Source organism: Notothenia rossii (assembly GCF_949606895.1).
Source record: "Notothenia rossii genome assembly, chromosome: 7".
NCBI lineage: Eukaryota > Metazoa > Chordata > Actinopteri > Perciformes > Nototheniidae > Notothenia > Notothenia rossii.
Genome location: NC_136905.1, coordinates 61,770,676 through 61,790,164, shown reverse-complemented (window position 1 = coordinate 61,790,164; position 19,489 = coordinate 61,770,676). Strand labels below are relative to the sequence as shown.

Here is a 19,489-nt window from a genome sequence, read left to right as displayed (position 1 = left end):
ATAAAAATTTGAAGATTTTCCATATTCCTATCAAAATATTAACTTATTAAGGAAGTGTTATGGTAATGAAAAGAGCATGTCGGTAATGAAAAGCTTTTTTTATGGTAATGACCTTACATGGACTCAAATGTATCAGTAGCCATTTGTTTGGAATTCCAACCAAATTATATGCAGGCTAATATTTTACACAACTTCAAATGTATAGGGCTACTAAATAATATATATATTTAGAGAATGACAAGTAAAAAAAGTCTATTAAAAACCTTTATTGACCAAATACAAATATGGCTTCATTTAATGACATTTCAACAACCAACAACAATTGGGCCTAACAACAATTTATACATATCTCCTCTCTTTCCCACATCCCCTCCCCTCTGCCCTCCTCTCCTCTTCTTCCCCTCCCCACATCTCCTCCTATCTCCTTTCCTCTCCCCCATATCCTCCCATCTCCTTTGCTTTCTCCTCACTCTCTTCAACATCTAATCAACAGTAATCAACAACTACCAACAATTAACGTACGTCATATCATACGTCTCTCTCTTCTCCCACATCTCTTCTCTCCCCTAATCTCCACCCATCTCCTCTCCCCTCATCTCCTCGTATCTCCTTTCCTCTCCCCTCCTCCATTTGTCCCACATTTCTGCAGCAACACTAAAATGCCTGGCAGAGGATGTTGCTGGCATTGGCTCAGGGATCATGTCCTTTTATGTTGTCTCTAAAGTACCACACTTTGTCTCCAGGAAAACCAATGGAGGGATAAAAGAATTGGTTTTCCCCAGCACAGTTCATCGTATCCACCTCAAACTGGTCTTCCACAATCTATAGTAGAAAACATATAAATATGTATTGCAAGTGACAGGATAGTGCAATTAGACACGAAAGTGAAACAAATAAACAAATACAGGACTGTCTCAGAAAATTAGAATATTGTGATAAAGTTCTTTATTTTCTGTAATGCAATTTAAAAAAACAAAAATGTCATACATTCTGGATTCATTACAAATCAACTGAAATATTGCAAGCCTTTTATTATTTTAATATTGCTGATTATGGCATACAGCTTAAGAAAACTCAAATATCCTATCTCTAAATATTAGAATATCATGAAAAAGTATACTAGTAGGGTGTTCAACGAATCACTTGAATCGTCTAATTAACTCGAAACACCTGCAAGGGTTTCCTGAGCCTTGAAAAACACTCAGCTTGGTTCAGTAAACTAAATCACAAGTATGGGGAAGACTGCTGATCTGACTGCTGTCCAGAGGACCGTCATTGACACCCTCCATCAGGAGGGTAAGACACAAAAAGAAATTTCTCAAAGAGCAAGCTGTTCACAGAGTGCAGTTTCAAAGCACATCCACAAAAAGTCTGTTGGAAGGGGGAAATGTGGCAGGAAACGCTGCACAACCAAGAGAGATGACCGCAGCCTTAACAGCATTGTGAAGAAGAGTCGCTTCCAGAATTTGGGGGAGCTTCAAAGACAGTGGACTGAAGCTGGAGTCCAGGTATCAAAAGTCACTGTTCACAGACGTGTCCGGGAAATGGGCTACAATAGCCGTATTCCCATGGTCAAGCCACTTCTGAACTCAAGACAACGGAAGAGGCGTCTGACTTGGGCTAAGGAAAAGAAGCACTGGACAGTTGCACAGTGGTCCAAAGTCCTCTTTTCAGACGAAAGCAAGTTTTGTATTTCATTTGGAAGTCAAGGCGCCAGAGTCTGGAGAAAGGCTGGAGAGGAGCAAAATCCAAGTTGCTTGAAATCCAGTGTGAAGTTCCCACAGTCAGCGATGGTTTGGGGAGCCATGTCAGCTGCTGGTGTTGGTCCACTGTGTTTCATCAAGCCCAGAGTAAATGCAGCTGTGTACCAAGAGATTTTAGAGCACTACATGCTTCCGTCTGCTGAAAAGCTCTATGGAGATGAGGAATTCATTTTCCAGCATGATCTGGCACCTGCCCACAGTGCCAAAACCACCAGTAACTGGTGTACTGACCATGGCATTACTGTCCTCGATTGGCCTGCAAATTCCCCTGACCTGAACCCCATAGAGAATATGTGGGGTATTGTGAAGAAGAAGCTGAAAAACACCAGACCCAACAATGCTAATGAGCTAAAGGCCGCTATTGAAGCATCCTGGGCATCCATAACACCTCAGCAATGCCACAGGCTGATTGCCTCCATGCCACGCCGCATTGATGCAGTAATCCGTGCAAAAGGATTCCCAACCAAGTACTGAGTGCATTAATGGACATTTTCAAATGTTTGATTGTGTTTTGCTGTTATAAATCTTTTTCTTTTACTTGGTCTGAGGAACTATTCTAATTTTTTGAGATAGGATTTTTGAGTTTTCTTAAGCTGTATGCCATAATCAGCAATATTAAAATAATAAAAGGCTTGCAATATTTCAGTTGATTTGTAATGAATCCAGAATGTATGACATTTTTGTTTTTTTAATTGCATTACAGAAAATAAATTCTAATTTTCTGAGACAGTCCTGTAATAGTAAAATCACATACAAAAGTAGTAATAGTAAAAACACAGGGAATGAGATATAATACTACCCATTAACTCAACTGTAGCACATTCATAGCTGTGTCACAGTGCCAGGATACAGGTCACCATCATACTCGACCAGCATCCATTGCCCAACCTCAATGGATTCCTCAGCCTTTCCTTCACTTGCTGCATTTTCTTTGAGGATGAGTAGAGAGGAGAGTAGCAGTCACAGGTGGGCCTGCAGAAGCAAGACACCTCCCTCACTTTTATCTTACCTGGATCTGTTGAAACAAGCTGTAAAAAATGTGAGAAAACAGGTGAAATTACACATTTAGAATAGTCAGCGAGTGAGTGAAATGGATAGAGATTGTGTCTGAATGTGATTGAGTGTTTACTTTATAATTCCTTACCTGATGAACTTTCAGTGTACCCTGCACTGTTTTAAGAGATGGAGGTACCAGCTCCCGATATGTTTCAACCTTCTCTTCTGTCACCTTAAAGAGCCTCACAGATAACTGCTTGGACAGGTTGTGCAGCAATCAGGTATGTCGGTTCCATAAGCCACCAGTCTATCAGCTAGATTCTTCAGTGCTCCCCCAACACCATTCGGAGCCCCTTTTCCATGTGATGCCTCTTTAAAATTCCAGGTTACGGACTTGAATCCCTTTATAAAAGGCACGGTGGATGCCAAGTAAATGACACCTTATTCTGATATTGTGACGTTGGCCCATCAGACACAAGATGGATATTCTTTGCTGAAGGGTGACTGGTTTTTATGTGCTCCAACACTGGATCCAGGTGTGCCCATGTAGCCACTGCATCGTGCCGCAGACAACTTGAAACCGTGGTGAATGCTTCAGACTGCCCCTCACTGAAGTACAGAACTCCTGTGTGTAAGGTCACCTGTTTGTGACATCCGCCAAAGTGTGTGTCCTTGATTTCTTTAGACCATTTACAGTTGTAATTTTCACTGTAGTCAAAATGTACAACAACCTGACCTTCTGCCAAACTCTCTTTCAGCTCTTTTATCCGTGTAAACTGGTGTGCAATATTGTACAGGTGAATGCTGAATTTAGGCAAGTCATTATTGGTTAGCTCCACTAGTTTTTCAGTGCTGGCCACTTTTTTCTCGAGAGCCGTGTTTTTTGCATCAACTACAGTTGACGTACCATCAGATTGTTTCTTTGTGAATGGTGTGGTTCTTGTGACCCACTCATTCCATGACACAATGTTGTTTTTTGTGTCAGGGTCTATCATTGCAAGGAATGTGTTGTCTTTGCAGGTGCTGCATCTCTTGTACATGCATTCTATGTTGTTCCTATCACACACTGTTGAAGTTACCAACTCAGATGGGGACGTGCAGCTCGTAACCACAAGCTGATGCAGTTTTTTTACCTTGTTGGTAACATTTTCATGGATCTTGCAGGCACAGGTTTCTCTATCTTGGACTTTAGGACTCACAATCCAAAAAGGTCTGTGCTTGCAAAACTGGGATCGGGAAATCGTCAGGCTTGGATTCTCACTTAGATAAAGCTTTTGGAGATGTTCCATTGTGTCAGTGAGAGACCTCTTCCTGTAGATTTGGCCACTTCTTCTAATCTCACAATCTGTGCAAAAACCTTTGGACAAGCTTTCTCATTTTATTCCTTTTGTTATTTGCAACCTCAACTCTCTTTTTGTGAGTCTTGTTTTGAGTCCCAAGCAAACCCCTGGTGCAACCTTTTGCAGCCCGATTTGCTTCAAGTCTTTTTACCTTCTTCCGCAGTTTGTCAAGCTCTTTTTCTTTTGTCTTAACCATCCTCTGTGTCCTGTTAAGTTTTTTCCTCAGTTTTACTGATGTTTTCCATCTTGGTGTTGATGTCTTTGGGCTGAAGGTTGATGGTGTGCCCTCACTGATATTTTGATCCCTGGGGTTTACAGATATTTTCCATCTTGGTGTTGATGTTGGGCTGGAGGTTGATGGTGTGTCCTGACTGACATTTTGATCTCTAAAGTTTACAGACATTTTCTGTCTTGGTGTTGATGTTGGACTGGAGGTTGATGGTGTGCCCTGACTGACATTTTGATCTCTGGGCTGTAGGATACTTTGTTGTCTTAGGTCATCTGCCATGCTAGATGTATCTGAGGGCAGGCTGTCTGAGGGCGGGCTGTCATTCATAATTGCATTGAGGCGTCTTTTTCTTTCTTTGTATCTCATGGAATTCTCATTCCACTTTGTTCGTGTTTTTTTTTTGCTGTTTAGCTGTTAATGCTGCAATAGGCTTCAAATGCCCCTTTGCCTTTCTCCTTTGATATCTGTAAAATGGTAGGTATACAAAAATCAATTATAGAATTACAGTATACTGAATGATGTGCTCAGTCTCTCTTTCTGAGTCTCTCTCTCTGTCTCTCTCTTTCTCTGTCTCTCCCTCTTTCTCACTCACTCTCTCACACACAATGTGAAGATGTCCTGTTCTAACCTCTCTTTCCTTCCTTCTGTACTCTTCCAGCAGCTCTGGGTTGCTGTACACTTTCTCTCTGTGCTTCACCACCCTCACCTTGGAAACTGCCCTTTTCCTTTCCATCTTTTCTGACCTTAATTTCAAGAGGGATTCAGTATTAATTAAATAAATTAGATTCAAATAATAAATATACATTATTTCTTTATAGTTAAAGCTCACCATACATAGCTGCACACATTTTTTTCATTACCGCAACAATTTTGTTCATTACTGTAACAGCCTCCTATATGACATGGTAATGAATGCAGAGCATTACGGTAATGAATGACCGTAACACTAGCTAAAATAATAGTTAGCATAGCCATGATGCTACAGAAGAAATATTTGCACTATCATTCTGGCCCTATAAAAGCTACTTTTCTATTGATTTTGGAATCAATAACTTTTTTAAAAAACATTACATAATACCCCATTACGGTAATGACAGTTAGTAGTGTACACTGGGGTGTCAGTAAATGTAATCTTGAACATATCTATAGCTTGACCTTGAAAGTACATCTTACCTTGTAACCATCTTGCATCTTCTCTTCCATACAATGCATCATGGGTAAAATGGTTTATTTAAACAAACAGGAATTTTTATGGGGCCAAATAGGCAGTGCATCGGTAATGAACGCCACATGCTCCGGACACACATATTAATCCAAAAATATTTTAATTAATAAATGTTAGACCCCAAATAATTACATTACCAGTAAGAATGTACCATTTCAATAATCTTTTGTTTTTACGTATCTATTAAATTGTGCAGATTTATTGTGATATTTTGGGGTTAAATGTAAAAAAAAAACTCTGGACGCATTGCGATAATGAATTTCTACATGGAAAAATTGTGAAGAAAATATGAAATACTACCTCAACTACAAAAATGGCAATAGTAACACATAAAATACACAATGTAGTTTGATATAGAATTGATTATTTGTATTATTTTTGTAATTGTGTCTGTCAATTCCTCGCAGACATGACCAAAGGTGGTTTCGTGAGAATCACCTCTTACTCAAAGAAGGCTGGTAGCTCTCTAATGTTACGTTTGTGTCGCATCAGCTGTTGAAGCTAGTGGAGATTGATTGGTGTGGCGTCAGGGACAAGCAGGGTGTAAGGGCTGCAGATACTTGAGCCAGCGTCTCTTGCTCATTCCCCCTCATGTACAAGTGAAGAAAAGGCAGACTGGCATCTACAGTGCAGACCTCCACCATTCCACCCATCTTGGTTTGCCAAAATACCAGCATAGCATCCTTGGCAGATGTAATAAATAATATTACTCTTGTTCTAAAATGTTTTCTTTTCAATAAAGCCCGCAAATGTGTCAGATCTCTTAGGGGGCATTAGTTTCTAGTTGAGGATGAAACATCTTCACTTTTGCCCTCTGCACCTTTTTTATTTGTGCATGACTGAACATGACCCTCTTTTTCTCAACATAATATAGGTGTCAGTCAGTCTCTCTGTCCCTCCTCTCAAGCCACATTCTCTATTCCCTATAGGCCCCTTTACTGACATCTTCCAACCGATCACCAGACGCCCTCAGACTTTTCCTTTTTTCCCCTGTCACCTGTTTGCTCCACCCATCAACACACATGTTCCCACTTTCTTCATCAGCCCTGCCTGTATCTCATTCACTTCTTCACTCACCTTTGCAGTATATTCACTGGCTCCTTTACAGTATTTTTGTTTTCTGACCCTTTACCTGGGTCTGTCCCATCTTTGGATAAATAAAGGATAATTATATCCATCTTCTTTATCTGCAGTTGGGCCTTCTTGACAGTAAAGTAGGGGAACCGTTGTGGTTGTATTTTGTTTGTTGGGCTTTTTCATGATTAGTTAGTTGAAAGTAGTCAGTCAATGAGCATAAAGGAACTTCCTTGTGGCTGTACTGTAGTTCTGTTTGACTTTATTGTCAGCAATAGATGTTGATTATTTGTGGAAACCGGGAGAGCCTGTCATTTGGCTTGGAAGTAAACTATGCAAGTTGATGGGGTCGGAGTTTTTTTCCCCCTAATTATAACTACACTCAGTATGTTGTAACTGCTAGCTTTAATCCCATGTAATAAATGTGAAGAGGTGGAATTGTGTGGTCATAACATATTCGTTTTTAAAAGCATCCCTTTCCATAGTATACTGAGATAAATATTTATGAGATTAGATATTTTGGAGCTAAAAGATCCTCCACTGTTATCGCTGACCAGGAAAGGACTGTTTTATTTTAATTTGCTTTAACAGCTCTCTAAATACAAAACTCTTAAGACAATGAGCTTTCTCTTTAAGTTTTTCTAAAAATTGTAAGAAGACATAACATATTTCAGTTTCTCATTCAAAATATGAATTGATGTGACTCAACCCTACATGCGGTTGCTTGGAGGAATGCAATGAGGAAGGAGGAATGAGGATTGATACATTGAACAAAATCTGGTTGAGAGTAGAGCAATGTTATATTTACTTCAGCATCTATTAAAGGAAAACTGTTCCAGTGCCTGTGTCTGTCATTTTAACGTCATATAGTTTTCACTCTCATAGCATAATTGTTTCAGATGTTGTGCCCCAGAGAGTGGTAATAGATCAGAATCCAAGGGATACCGTCATTTCAGAATTTATTATAATCCTCTTTCACAGTGAGCTTTGGTACTACTCGCTCTTTGATGGATGATTCATGCTGCATGTGCATTACATATCAAACTATTCATTATACTCGCACACGGCAACATGTTGGTTGTCTTCTGAGTAAAGGGAGGAGCTTCAAAATGAATCAATGCCTCAGCCCATTAAGTAAGGCCAGTTCAGATCGTGGTCGGTGCTTTGATGATGCAACTAGACACCCTGGCATCAGAGGCAAACACTTTGAAGATGGGCAAGACTTGATGAACTGCAATATGTTATATAGCTCAAATGTTCCAATAGTAAGTCTCCCTCTGTGTTTCTGCATTATTAATAATAATAACTTATAATATAACTTTGTTTATTAATCATTACATTTGAAACTTGACTGTATTTAGACCCAGCATAAGGGGTGCAGTGGTGTCGAATGCTCAGTATGTTAGGCCCAGTCAGTGTCAGTCCAAAATGTATTTATGAAAGGCCATTTGTAGTTTTACTTTACAATGTAACCATGGATGTTGTATACACAGACAACTATCACTGATTATTGATTTAGAAAAATACAGAGGCGAATTCTGTATTAATAAATGTTTATTTGTATATGACATAACATATAAGTGACACTATTTCTAGTAGGTGAAGGGGACACACCTTTACTGCCTTCACGAGCTGTGTGTCACAAGTTCAAATGAATGGGACCACAATATAACCGCTTCTATTTCAAAACTCATGCATGCATTAGCGTCCTGCCTCGTCTTTGGCATGACATTTCTTGGCAGATAAACCATTATGTTAAAGACGTCTGAGCATGCTGTGAATGAGACATCTTGCCTTGGTTGTGGTGGTGCTATAGCCTAAACTAATATAATGGGATTTAAAAAAAAAAAGAAGTTAGCTGACAGTGGTCTATGCACAGTAAACATGTGCGTAAAACTAAAGGCGTCTTACATCAAATCAAGTTTTATTTATATATCGCACATTTTTAAAACGATTTTTGGTCGAGCCAAAGTGCTGTACATGCAATAAATAAAAACACTTTACTGCTACAAACAACAATGAATTAAGTGCTTCCATCATTAAAACAGACACCCTGTGGCCACAATCTATTTTACAGAGCATAGCAAATGGGACTGGATAACTTTCTCTCCAACATCAGATGCCACACTGCATCTGTGAAGGAGTCTTTAATGCTTCATTTGTGTATACTTGGATTGCAGAATGTTAATAGGTGTTGCTGTATGTTTTGGAGCACAACTGTTGGAGCAAAGCCTCAAAGAAAAAGAGGCATCAGTGTACAAAGGCAACATCATTTTCTTTAATGAGCATCAGTGAAGCCCAGTTGACATCTTCATTGTCACTGCGCAGCCCTTTCTTCCCCAGCATGATGCTTTCAGACAGAAGCCTTATGATCCATTTCTTTGATAAAAAGTATTTGGTGTTTGCCTTGAGAGACAAAACAGCGCTTGATCTTACTCTGAATTCCGGGTACACATGTCGAATGTACACGCTTTACTTAGAGGAGCATCTTAAGTGCTGTTAGAAGGCATTCGTGTGATGCTGTTGGTGTTTGGCATAGCCTCTGTTTCATCATGTGTTGTGTATCTGTCTCTACTCATTGTGAAGTCTACTGCAATAGGAGCTCATTTACTCCGACTGCATGCCTAACGTCCAAAGCGCACAATTAAAAGTTGATGTGTAAGTATTTATCTAAATTAAAACTACTAATCTATTAACTAGTTAAATTATTTAAAATATTAAAAGTATAACGTTACATTTCCTCATATAGGAGTCGGAAATTGGCAAGACCTTTGTAATTTGTTAGGCCGTGTATTAGCTTTACATCCTGAATGCTTCCAAAAAGGGGTTTGGTGATGCCGTGGAATAGGAAGCCCCCTTTCCATGGGGCGTAGACACTGGTTGTCATGGTGATAGGTGGAAGGGAATGCTAATATTTGATTTGATAAGGAATGGACATGTGATGAGCTTTAGAGGTGACTGGTGCAGTGATATACCCTAAAATGACAGATGGCTGCAGGAGAACGGATTTGAAGTGTTACAGCAGCAGCGTGATTGGCTGATGGAAATCATTGAACAATGGAGTTGGTTACCAAAGAGCAACTGAAGTGACAGAATCAAGAAATAATTAGCTGTGAAGGTAGTCTTTCTGATTGAACCTAAGCAGAGCTAAGGCCTTAAACCAAGGCTTATGGGCAGCAACCTACTTTTGAAACAGAATCCCAGCTTGTTTACAAGCAAGGTTAATGCTTAAAAAAGAACATCATGTACCAGTATCATGTGATAAAAACAGAAAGCCTCTTAGAAATAACCCATCCCCTCTTAGTCTTAAAGCATGCTAGATGATATATTAACATGAACACTTTAAATAGGCCTCATGTATTTAACCCTGATTAACCTCGGATGCCAGACGTAAGAACACAATTTAAGAATTAAGAAAAACTTGACACCCCTATTAATGTAGATGAGACATTTATGAATTATTTACTGTCAGCACACTCCTTCTTAAAGACTGTTTAATTGGAGATCACTTTGGCTCTGCTGGAGGAGGTCTCCAGTGAGAAGTGTACTCAGGATGAAAGTGTGTGTGTGAGAATGACTCTGTGCTCACACACATGTTTTGGGCTTGGCAACGTGTGGAATTCTGTGAAGGTCTTAATGAAAGTCGGGATGCTTAATGGACATCAGGGCTGCTCTGATGGAAATCAATGCAGTCTTTTGTAGCAGAGAGAACGCAGCCAATTCCTGGCCTCAGCTGCCTGATGTGGTGCTGGCAGACTTTGACGAGCATTTAATGACACGTCACTGCGCTAGACAGGTAATCAATTTATTTAGGCAGTAATGTATGTATCCCAAGGTAAATCTTTAATTAAGGGGCACAAAGAAGAGGACAATTGTGAGGCACAAGTCAAAGCAGTATGGAAATCCACTAGCGTAAACCGGTGGCTCCCTCATTTGCCTTTTAATTAGCTGTAGCGGTTTGATACTCCAGCTGTGTTTCGTTACATTACCAGACGTCTTATTAGAAATGCCTAATTTAACTGCAAACATTTTAGATTAAATTATATGCAAGTGACATGCAACCAAACCAGCTGCCAGGTCTTGTTTGTATACAGCCATCTTATAATATAAATCCCGGACAATACCCATATTTAGGGAATATGGTTAGTGTATTGTTTCCCTCTCACAAATATAACACTCCAAGATTGTCCTTGCTAAAAGCATTCTCAGTTATTGGAAAATCTGTTTTGCTTTACGCAAATGTTAGGACCTAAAATCCTTCTTTACAGCTTTTCTCCAATCAGACATGTTCATATGCGTTTTCATGTATATGACCCTTGTACACCCGCAGATGTTAGTTTTTTTCTGGTTTCATGCCAGCCGCTTTACAAACATAATTAACAAGCCCAGTTGTTGGATATTAAATGTACAAGGTGCAGCTTTATTCATACATTAGCTCAATCGGATATCACGCAGACATTGTACGAGGTAGCTGGCATGGTGATCTCTGTTCGATTTCTGGCTTGAATGTTACGAACACCTTATGTCTAGATTTAGGGTTGCAGTGCATGTGTGAAAGGGGCTCTACAAATCCACTACCTGTACACTTACCCTGCCTTCCCTTTTCATGGATAATTTGCTTCAGTTCTGGATAATTTCACTAGTGAAACAAAGCCCACAAGCACCACATACATCATATATAACTACCCCCTCAAAAGGCTTCCTCTCGTACCTTGCAAGCTATCTGTTTCTCCCTTTGGCTTTAATTGTAAGGATTTTGCAAGAACTACTTGGATCTACTTCCGTCTAATTCAAACAGATATGGGCATCTGAGAGTGAAAAAGAGACGGACTGAGAGAGATGTATGTCCGTGCACAGCCATGTTGAAGTGACAGGTTGAGTCAAGCCTCATTGATAAATCCACAAAGCATTTGAAGGATTTTGGAGTGTGGGCAGGACAGAATTAGACTGTTCACTGAGCTGAGTCAACTCTCCTCTGTAGTGGTGAATTGTACATGCACTACTGACTGTGTGCACAGGACAGGAGTGTTCGTGTTTGTTATGCACATACTTGTGTGGCTGACAGGGCTGCCAGCAATATTTTTTTCCATGAGTACAATTTGAGCAACATTACAGTGAGGATCTTTTCACAGGCTCCTCACAGGAAAACTAACAGGATTTCTAAAACTCAGTTAAGAACATCTATGTAAAGTTGTGTTGACATACTATCTTTTGAGATTAAGCATTGAAAATAACTTAATTCAAGATGCAACTGCTGTGATTCATTAGGATTTTCTCAACATGTGCTTCAATTTACTCACCTGCTAGAAAAACCTCTCTCTTGATTCATGCACATGTCAGAGGGGATTTGATCTGTAAGCCAGAATCTGCCACAACAGTCTTCTTATTTATATACGATATCCTAATGTTGGTCCTAACATTGTATACAAAAAACTTTATGCTGATAAGACTTTCTCAAGTAAAAAACGTTTATTTGTCAGTTTGTGAAAGCAAATCTTGATTAGAGTAGCGTTTCTTTTTTTCTTTTTCGTAAAACACATTTGCACATTTATTACTTTTTTTGTATAAAGTGAAAGGGAATAGGATTATTCTAATAGAAGAGCAATAGTAATGATGTGTCGGCTCTCAGTGCATGGCTGCTTCTAACTCATTGCTTCCTCATAAATATGTGCATAGTAGAAACATAGATAATGTTGTGTTGTTCTGTGTATTTATACCCCCTGTACTGTTTTGACATCATTACAAAGCTAAAGACATCTACCATGAACAAAGTCATCCGTGAGAGCCATTTTATTCACTTTCCCATGGTTTGTTATACAAGTTCAGTTTATATCAGTGTGGTGACTAGAAACTACGAAGCTCATTTATATAATCATAGAGTCGACAGATCCAGTTTTAAATTCAAATATGTTTTATGTTTTGTGTCAAGCAAACCAAGGTCACATGGACTCTAAATTACAGTAGCATGTTCCAACACATTCTGGAGCTTTTTTAGGTGTTAGTAGGCCAGCATGTTCTGGCTCTGCCCTTGTGTCTCCTCCCAATTGCAGATGCTCAAAATAGCATCACCTGGAGGGACACATCCTGCTCGGACACATGGACCACCTTAGCTGGCTCTCCTTTAATGCAGAGATGATCCTATTCGAAGCTCCCTTTTTTAGATGTCTGTTCTTTGTATACTGTAAGGTTGAGCTGACACAGCCTTTAAGAGACTCATTTTGACTACTTGAATATTGACAGTTGAATTATTTTATCCCATCACTGAGGTTGGGACATATTGAAAGCATGCCCTTACCTTGCAAACACAGGTAGATTGTTGGAAGTCTCATGAAAATGGATCACAAGATCACAAATCTATCTTTTCAAGCTTCAAGTAATGTGTTACCAACTGCCAGTGTCCACAACAGTCAACTTCGTTTATGAATGCACATCAGTGGCAGCTACTAAAAAGGTAATTTAGACGCTGCAAAGCATCAGTTATAACATAACTAACGGATCTTTGCTACGAGAAGGGCAAAGAACCGCAGTTAAGGCTTTTCTCGGTGGATTGACAGATGGTTAATCCAATCAGCCGCCAGGTATTATTTTTTAAAGCGCCTGCCCTTTTCCAAACACTTTCAAATGCCTGCTTCTCAAATTGTTATTTGCAAACAAACCATATGGCGTGTAAGGTTAAACATGCCCCACAAACACCGAGAAATGCCACTCGTGTGATAGCTAGTCAGCCATCCACCTCTCACAACAGCCGGTCGGCTCACCCTCTTCAGCAGCTACAGCTACCAGGCAGCCAACCAAACAGTTAGCAGCAGACTGCCACCATGCATTATCCGACCAACCAGACAGATTCCCCTGTATCTGACTGCTGTTGACCCCAAACCAGTCTTTATGGGCTAGAGTCATCTCCTCTTGCCTGATCCTCAATCGGGAAAAATATGCACAATTAAGTGATGGAAAGGTTCAGGATTTTGACTATTTTCCTGAATTCAAGGAAGTACAGGAAGTGCAGTCAAATCAAAAACATCTAATCTAAAGTCTGTGGAAAGGGCTACTTAGTACAATAATGGACATAATCCCCACGCTTGGCGCCTTCAAAAGGGCCCTCAAGACCTACCTGTTTACCAAGGCCTCTGGCCCCTAATCTATTTTCTGTTTTGTCTGTCTGACTGGTTGCCCGACTGTGTTGTTATGTTTGTTTTGCCCCTGTTCTTCTTTGTAAAGGTCTCATGAAAGGCGCTATATAAATCCAAGCTATTATTATTATAACCGCTTCTCTTTTACCAATTGCTTATTATCTATACTTGTCTGTTGACCTTGTAATAAATTATTTCATTTTGTTCTCATTTCTCTTCTTCAGCTTCTTTTTAGCTGGGAATCATGACAGTCATTGCCATTGATGTCAAGTTCTCCATCCCGATGCATTTAGAACAAAGAACCGCTCCATAGCAAAACACACTTGTATTGTGCTTGACCATTCTTTCAGCTAGTGAACAGGTTCCTTCTTTAGGCCTATCCTTTAAGGCTGAACATGTAAATGTTTAGATGTCATTTCACATTACAGTTTCTTAATAGCATTACCTGTCAGCCTTTCTTTTGTGAAAAGTAAATGTGGTTACGAAGAATTTTAATTCAATGATTAACTTGAAATCACACCTTGTCTTGGTCTTACCGGAATTGAAGAGTTGTTTTGAGTTGTTGTCTTATAGGCTAGTTAAAAGCAATTGTGTATCATGGGAAGGTCAGCATGGCTTCGTGCTCTGCTGTGAGAAAAATACATGAGACTTTAGTTTTAGAAACATAGTATGTCCTTGGATAATTACACTGTTAAACTGGAGCTCTTATTTACGGCATGCTATAGATTACAAATGTAGTGACTTTGACATATATAAATGGAGAGAACCAATAAATAAAAACAAAACCCTTCTTCAGGTTACCCGCTGTGTGTGTCAGTGGGCATCTGAACCCTGAATAGCATGTGTGTTCTTTTGCTGCAACCAACTTTTGCTCTGTTAAGTGCCATGAAAGGCATCATTTACGATGAATCGCTCTTCAAGGCTAATTTGAAATGCAGGATTGATGCAGGAGTCTCCATCGGAGGCAGTGGTGTATTGGTCTGTGACTGTGTAATAATTATACATGGACTGAGGACTGTGTGAGAGAGAGTGGTGTGTGGGTGGGGAGAGGTGAGGGTTCTGAAGTCTTAAGAGAAAGTTGTTGAATCTACTTTACAGCAATGGACGTCTGTTCGATCTTTGGATAATTAGCTTGAATTTAGAAGGTGAGGAGAGAGTCAAACCAAATCAGGCAAACATCTCAGGTAAATATACAGACTATCGATATCCAATAACCAATTCATTAGGGCTCTTGCACTTTTTTAAAACTGACTCAAGTTCTTGGTGTCACTGCTTGAATTTTTTCCAGCTATTTATCTTCCGTACCAATATTGTAGACATTTCATTGACTCTTGACATTATGTTTTTCTTACACTTTGAAGGTGAAACTCCGAGATTGCATAATATTTACAGATGATAAAAAGACTATAGTCGAGCAATGAGTGAGTAAGCCTGCCAAACGAATAAGACCTCAGCATGGATTCCAAATCAATGGCAACCCGTCAGGCAAAAATAAACACAGAAAAGGGTAATCAATATTTAATTGAATGCCTTAAAGGGAACATATTTGGCGCCCTGATGGCTCGCAAGGAAGGGCAGGCAGCTAAGGACAAATTATAATTCCTTAGCCTTGTTAAGGCTTTACATTAGTCCTTTGGGCTCCTATTTTAACAAGTGTACATGCTTTAAAGGTTATTTTAAAGAATGTTTGCATATAGCTGTAAAAGGTGTCTTGTCTTTTGTCACTGTGTGTGCTGTAATAGTATAATGTTGATTTGCTGTTTTTGCAGGCGAACCATTGGCAGGTGGAAGTGCTGCTAGCATTCCTAGAGGGTACTGGAGCTTCTCCTGGGTAGCTGAGGACGACCTGCGCTTTCCCAACGACTCCGTGCCCATGTCAGGTGAGTGGGGCATTGTCAGTTCTGCTCAGACAGACGGACAGGCTGAGATGCTTCCGTCCTCCAAACATCCTTTTGTTACCAATCGGCCGTGACACCCGGCATCAGCCCTACATCAGTACACATAAACGTCTCTGTACCGCCCGCCCTCCACCCTCAGAACTGGCACCCTCACAAAACAGAATTTCTGTTAATCAGCCTTTCTGTGACCCACACTAGGACTCAGATGCAAATTACAGCTCATAGAAGTAGCTGTAATTAATCTCTGCAGGAAACTTAGTATGCACAAATGTACTCATGTTTACATGTTGTCTCTCTCTGTATGTAATGCAAAGGTTGTTGGGAAGCTGAAAAATGCTGATTTACTGTGATGAATAACAAATGGCTGTGGGAAGTACACCTATTCAATGCAAATCCTAATGAAAGAACATGAAAAACTAAAAGTCAAGGCTCCAGGGCAAAAAGAAAACGTTTGGGAAATTACAATAAAAAAGTTAAAGTTTGGTCATAATATTTGATAGTTACTCTAAACCAGTGGTTGCCAACCTGTTGATCGTGTGGTGCGGGTAGGTCGCGGACCGCTAAAAAAAAAAGTAACAAAAGAAAGAAAAAGAAAAGAAAAATAATAATGTTTGAAAAATAAGTTTTTAGATTTAAACCTATCATCAGTGCTTGAATTGGGCCGGTACTCACCGGTACGCAGTACCGGCACTTCTGATTTTTACCCATGTGGTACCGGCACTTCTTACTGAGTACCGGCAAGGTGCCGGTACTCAGTGAAATGCCGGTACTCAGCCGCCGGCAATATACGTATATATTGTAAACGCAACGCAGCGCAAATGTGGGTCTGTCTCTGCCTCACAGAGGGTGACTGGCTGTCTACATGATGTGGCCTGCCGACATTGCCACTTTCATACAGATCATACTAATGCCCTCGATTGGTCTCTGTGTGTCATTCAAGCTCGGAAGGGTGTGTGTTGGTGTATGTGTGGCGCGAGCGAGCGAGAAAGCGCGCGCACCGATTACGTGTATTGTTGTTAGCATCTGGTGCTAGCTAGCTGCGCTAACGGATATAAGGAGCTGTTTCAACAACAAGGTGGAGGGAGAGTCCCTTGCTGTCAGACTGAGAAGCTGATAACTACAGCTCTCGTGAGGTAAATTACTTTCTGAGTCTTTAGATAGTTAACTTAGTTTAAGTTATCTCAGTGGGTCTCAAACGGTTCGGTCACCATTTATGTAAACACATATTTCCATTTGAGGGGGTAGTGATTAGTAAAATATGCATGAATAATACAAACAAAATGTTAACTAGGTGAAAAAAGGTAAGATAAACTTGTTGAGAGCTAAAACTAGTCTTTGCTGTTGCCTCAAAGAGGAGCAGGGGGGAGAGGAGGGAGACAGGAGAGGCCGATTCAGGAGCCCAGACACACTCACAACTATAAATGAACCAAAAACAAATAAATAAACAAGTTTCAATGTTTTTTCATATTGGATATTGTATGTTATTGGTTATGGCCATGTACTTATGATTTTATGATTAATTAAATGTATACATTTTTGTTTCATATGGGTGTAGTCTCTTTATTTCCCCCTCAAAATGCACCAGATTGATGCATTTAAGTCCAACATTTAAAAAAAAATCTTACCGGGGGAGCATGCCCCCGGAACCCCCTATAGAATTTGAGGCCCGGCCCCACTGTTCCCAAATAGATTTGCAAATGTTTTTAAATAGTAACCCATCTCCATATGTTTCTTTTTGGGTAGTAGATTTAAACTAGAGGGCTATCACTTTGTGCAGCAACGCTATTGACAAATAAATCCAGCAAAATGGCACAAAAAACTGGTAGTGGCCTCAGGGACGAGGAGTCATTTAACCAGCCAGTAGGAGTCAAGCTTTACTTTCTTTTATATCCATAAAGAAAAAGTAAATCTGTTTACAGTTGTTTCATTATGGATGTTGAGAGGTATCCATATATCTCTTCATTTTGCTCTCAAAATGCACCAGATTGATGCATCTAACTTTAATATTTAAAAAAAAATGTTCCCGGGGGAGCATTCCCCCGGACCCCCCTAGACTAGAGGGTGTCAGGTCCACTCCCAACTTATAAAAATAGCACTTTACCACTGCACCCCCTCTAATCTCAGATTCACCCTGAGTCATTTTGTTTCAGTACAGTGAGCCTTTCTAAAATATACAGTAAAGAGACAAACCCACCAGCATTATAGGATATACTATGACTGTGCCAAATACTTGTTGCGGATTTAGAGTACTGGCACCTTTTTTATTCCAATTCAAGCACTGCCTATCATCCACCACCCCGTTAGCAGGTGCCACTTGATTGACGTATATTTGAGACACCTCAATAATACAATACATTAATGTTGCACACTTTTCCAGGTGGACCTGCTCTACATATAATCCTCTTGAACCCCTAAGCTCCGCCTACTTTTTTTTCTAAACCCTAACCCTTTTTTTAAATTGGCATCATATTAAAAACAGTGAAATATTAAATTACATTTCAATTGTTTATTTTTTTCAACACAAAACTTAGTATACAGCATCGGTGGAGGGTCAGACACATTACAGAAGGAAATGAGCATGTTCAGACGATAAATATGGCTGCCATTGATCAAAACGTATTCGCAAAAAAGGCGGGGCTTAGAAAGAAATGCTCATAACTCATCAACAATGTATAAATATCAAATATCACAGATTTTGGTGAATAGGTTCAATCTGTATTGGGGAATAGGCACATCAAAGCATTTTCATTTTAGACTATAGGGGGCACCAAAAACACCACAAATGTATAACTAAAGAACGGATGGATAAAATCATTTTTCTTTTAATTTAGACATACTCTGGGGTTAAGTATGAACTGAGATTTGAAGTGCCGCACGAATGACGAATGTGGGCGTGGCCTATACTTACTTTTTTTATTGAGATGTGCTCAAATGAGCTTCGGACACAAAACTTGGGACACACGTCACAGCCCACAACCTTTTCGAGAATGTAAAAAAAATATTTCTAATTGGCTTCCATTAGCCCCGCCCCCCAGAAAGTCGGCCATTTTGAAAAATGTGCATTTTTCATGCATTTTAAGCATAATTTTGCAAACTCCTCCTAGGGAAATGATCGGAAAAATTCCAATCCAGGACACCTTCAGCCATATCCAATGTGATACTAAATTGCGAAGGAATAATCGATCGCTCAAACGGGGAGCTCGTAATTTTGGACGATTTACATTTCGCAAATTACTCGCATATAGTTTTTCCGATATTCACGAAACACCGTATACACATTGCTATTATTATTTCACACATATTTCCGATTGCCTTCCATTGGCCCTACCCAGCCTCCCAGGAAGTTGGCCATTTTGAAAAATGTGCATTTCTCATGCATTTTAAGCACATTTTTGAAAACTCCTCCGAGGGAAATGATCGGAAAAATTCCAATCCAGGACAAGTTAAGCGCATATCCAATGTGATGCTACATTGCAAAGGAATAGTCGTTTGCTCCAACTTGTAGGTTGCGCTTGTAGGCTAAAAAGTACAATTTTTGACCATTTAAATGTCAGATAAGCTACTGAGACCTCCCACACACACACACACACACACACACACACACACACCAGGCTACAGCCCTTGTATATTTTATTATGTGAAGCACTATATGGTTTAATGAAAAATATCTACTGTTTATTGGTAGATATGTACTAAAGCATGCAAATACAGTGTGTAATATAGGCCTGTCGCATATATTATTGAGTAATATTATACACACTGTTCTGCTTTCTGCACTGACCTCAGCAGCTGCTCTCACTGTAAAAATGGCGTCACAATGAAAGCAGTTAGCGT

General features: G+C 39.8%; 1 protein-coding gene across 1 annotated transcript in view; it reads left to right on the top strand.

The window, feature by feature from the left end:
* The window catches only part of LOC307046426 (ALK tyrosine kinase receptor-like), a 514,312-nt gene that overhangs the window by 158,511 nt on the left and 336,312 nt on the right, over positions 1-19,489 (top strand). Inside the window, 1 exon segment of the mRNA XM_079692820.1 lies at positions 15,527-15,637. Coding sequence (XP_079548946.1) covers positions 15,527-15,637 — 111 coding nt within the window.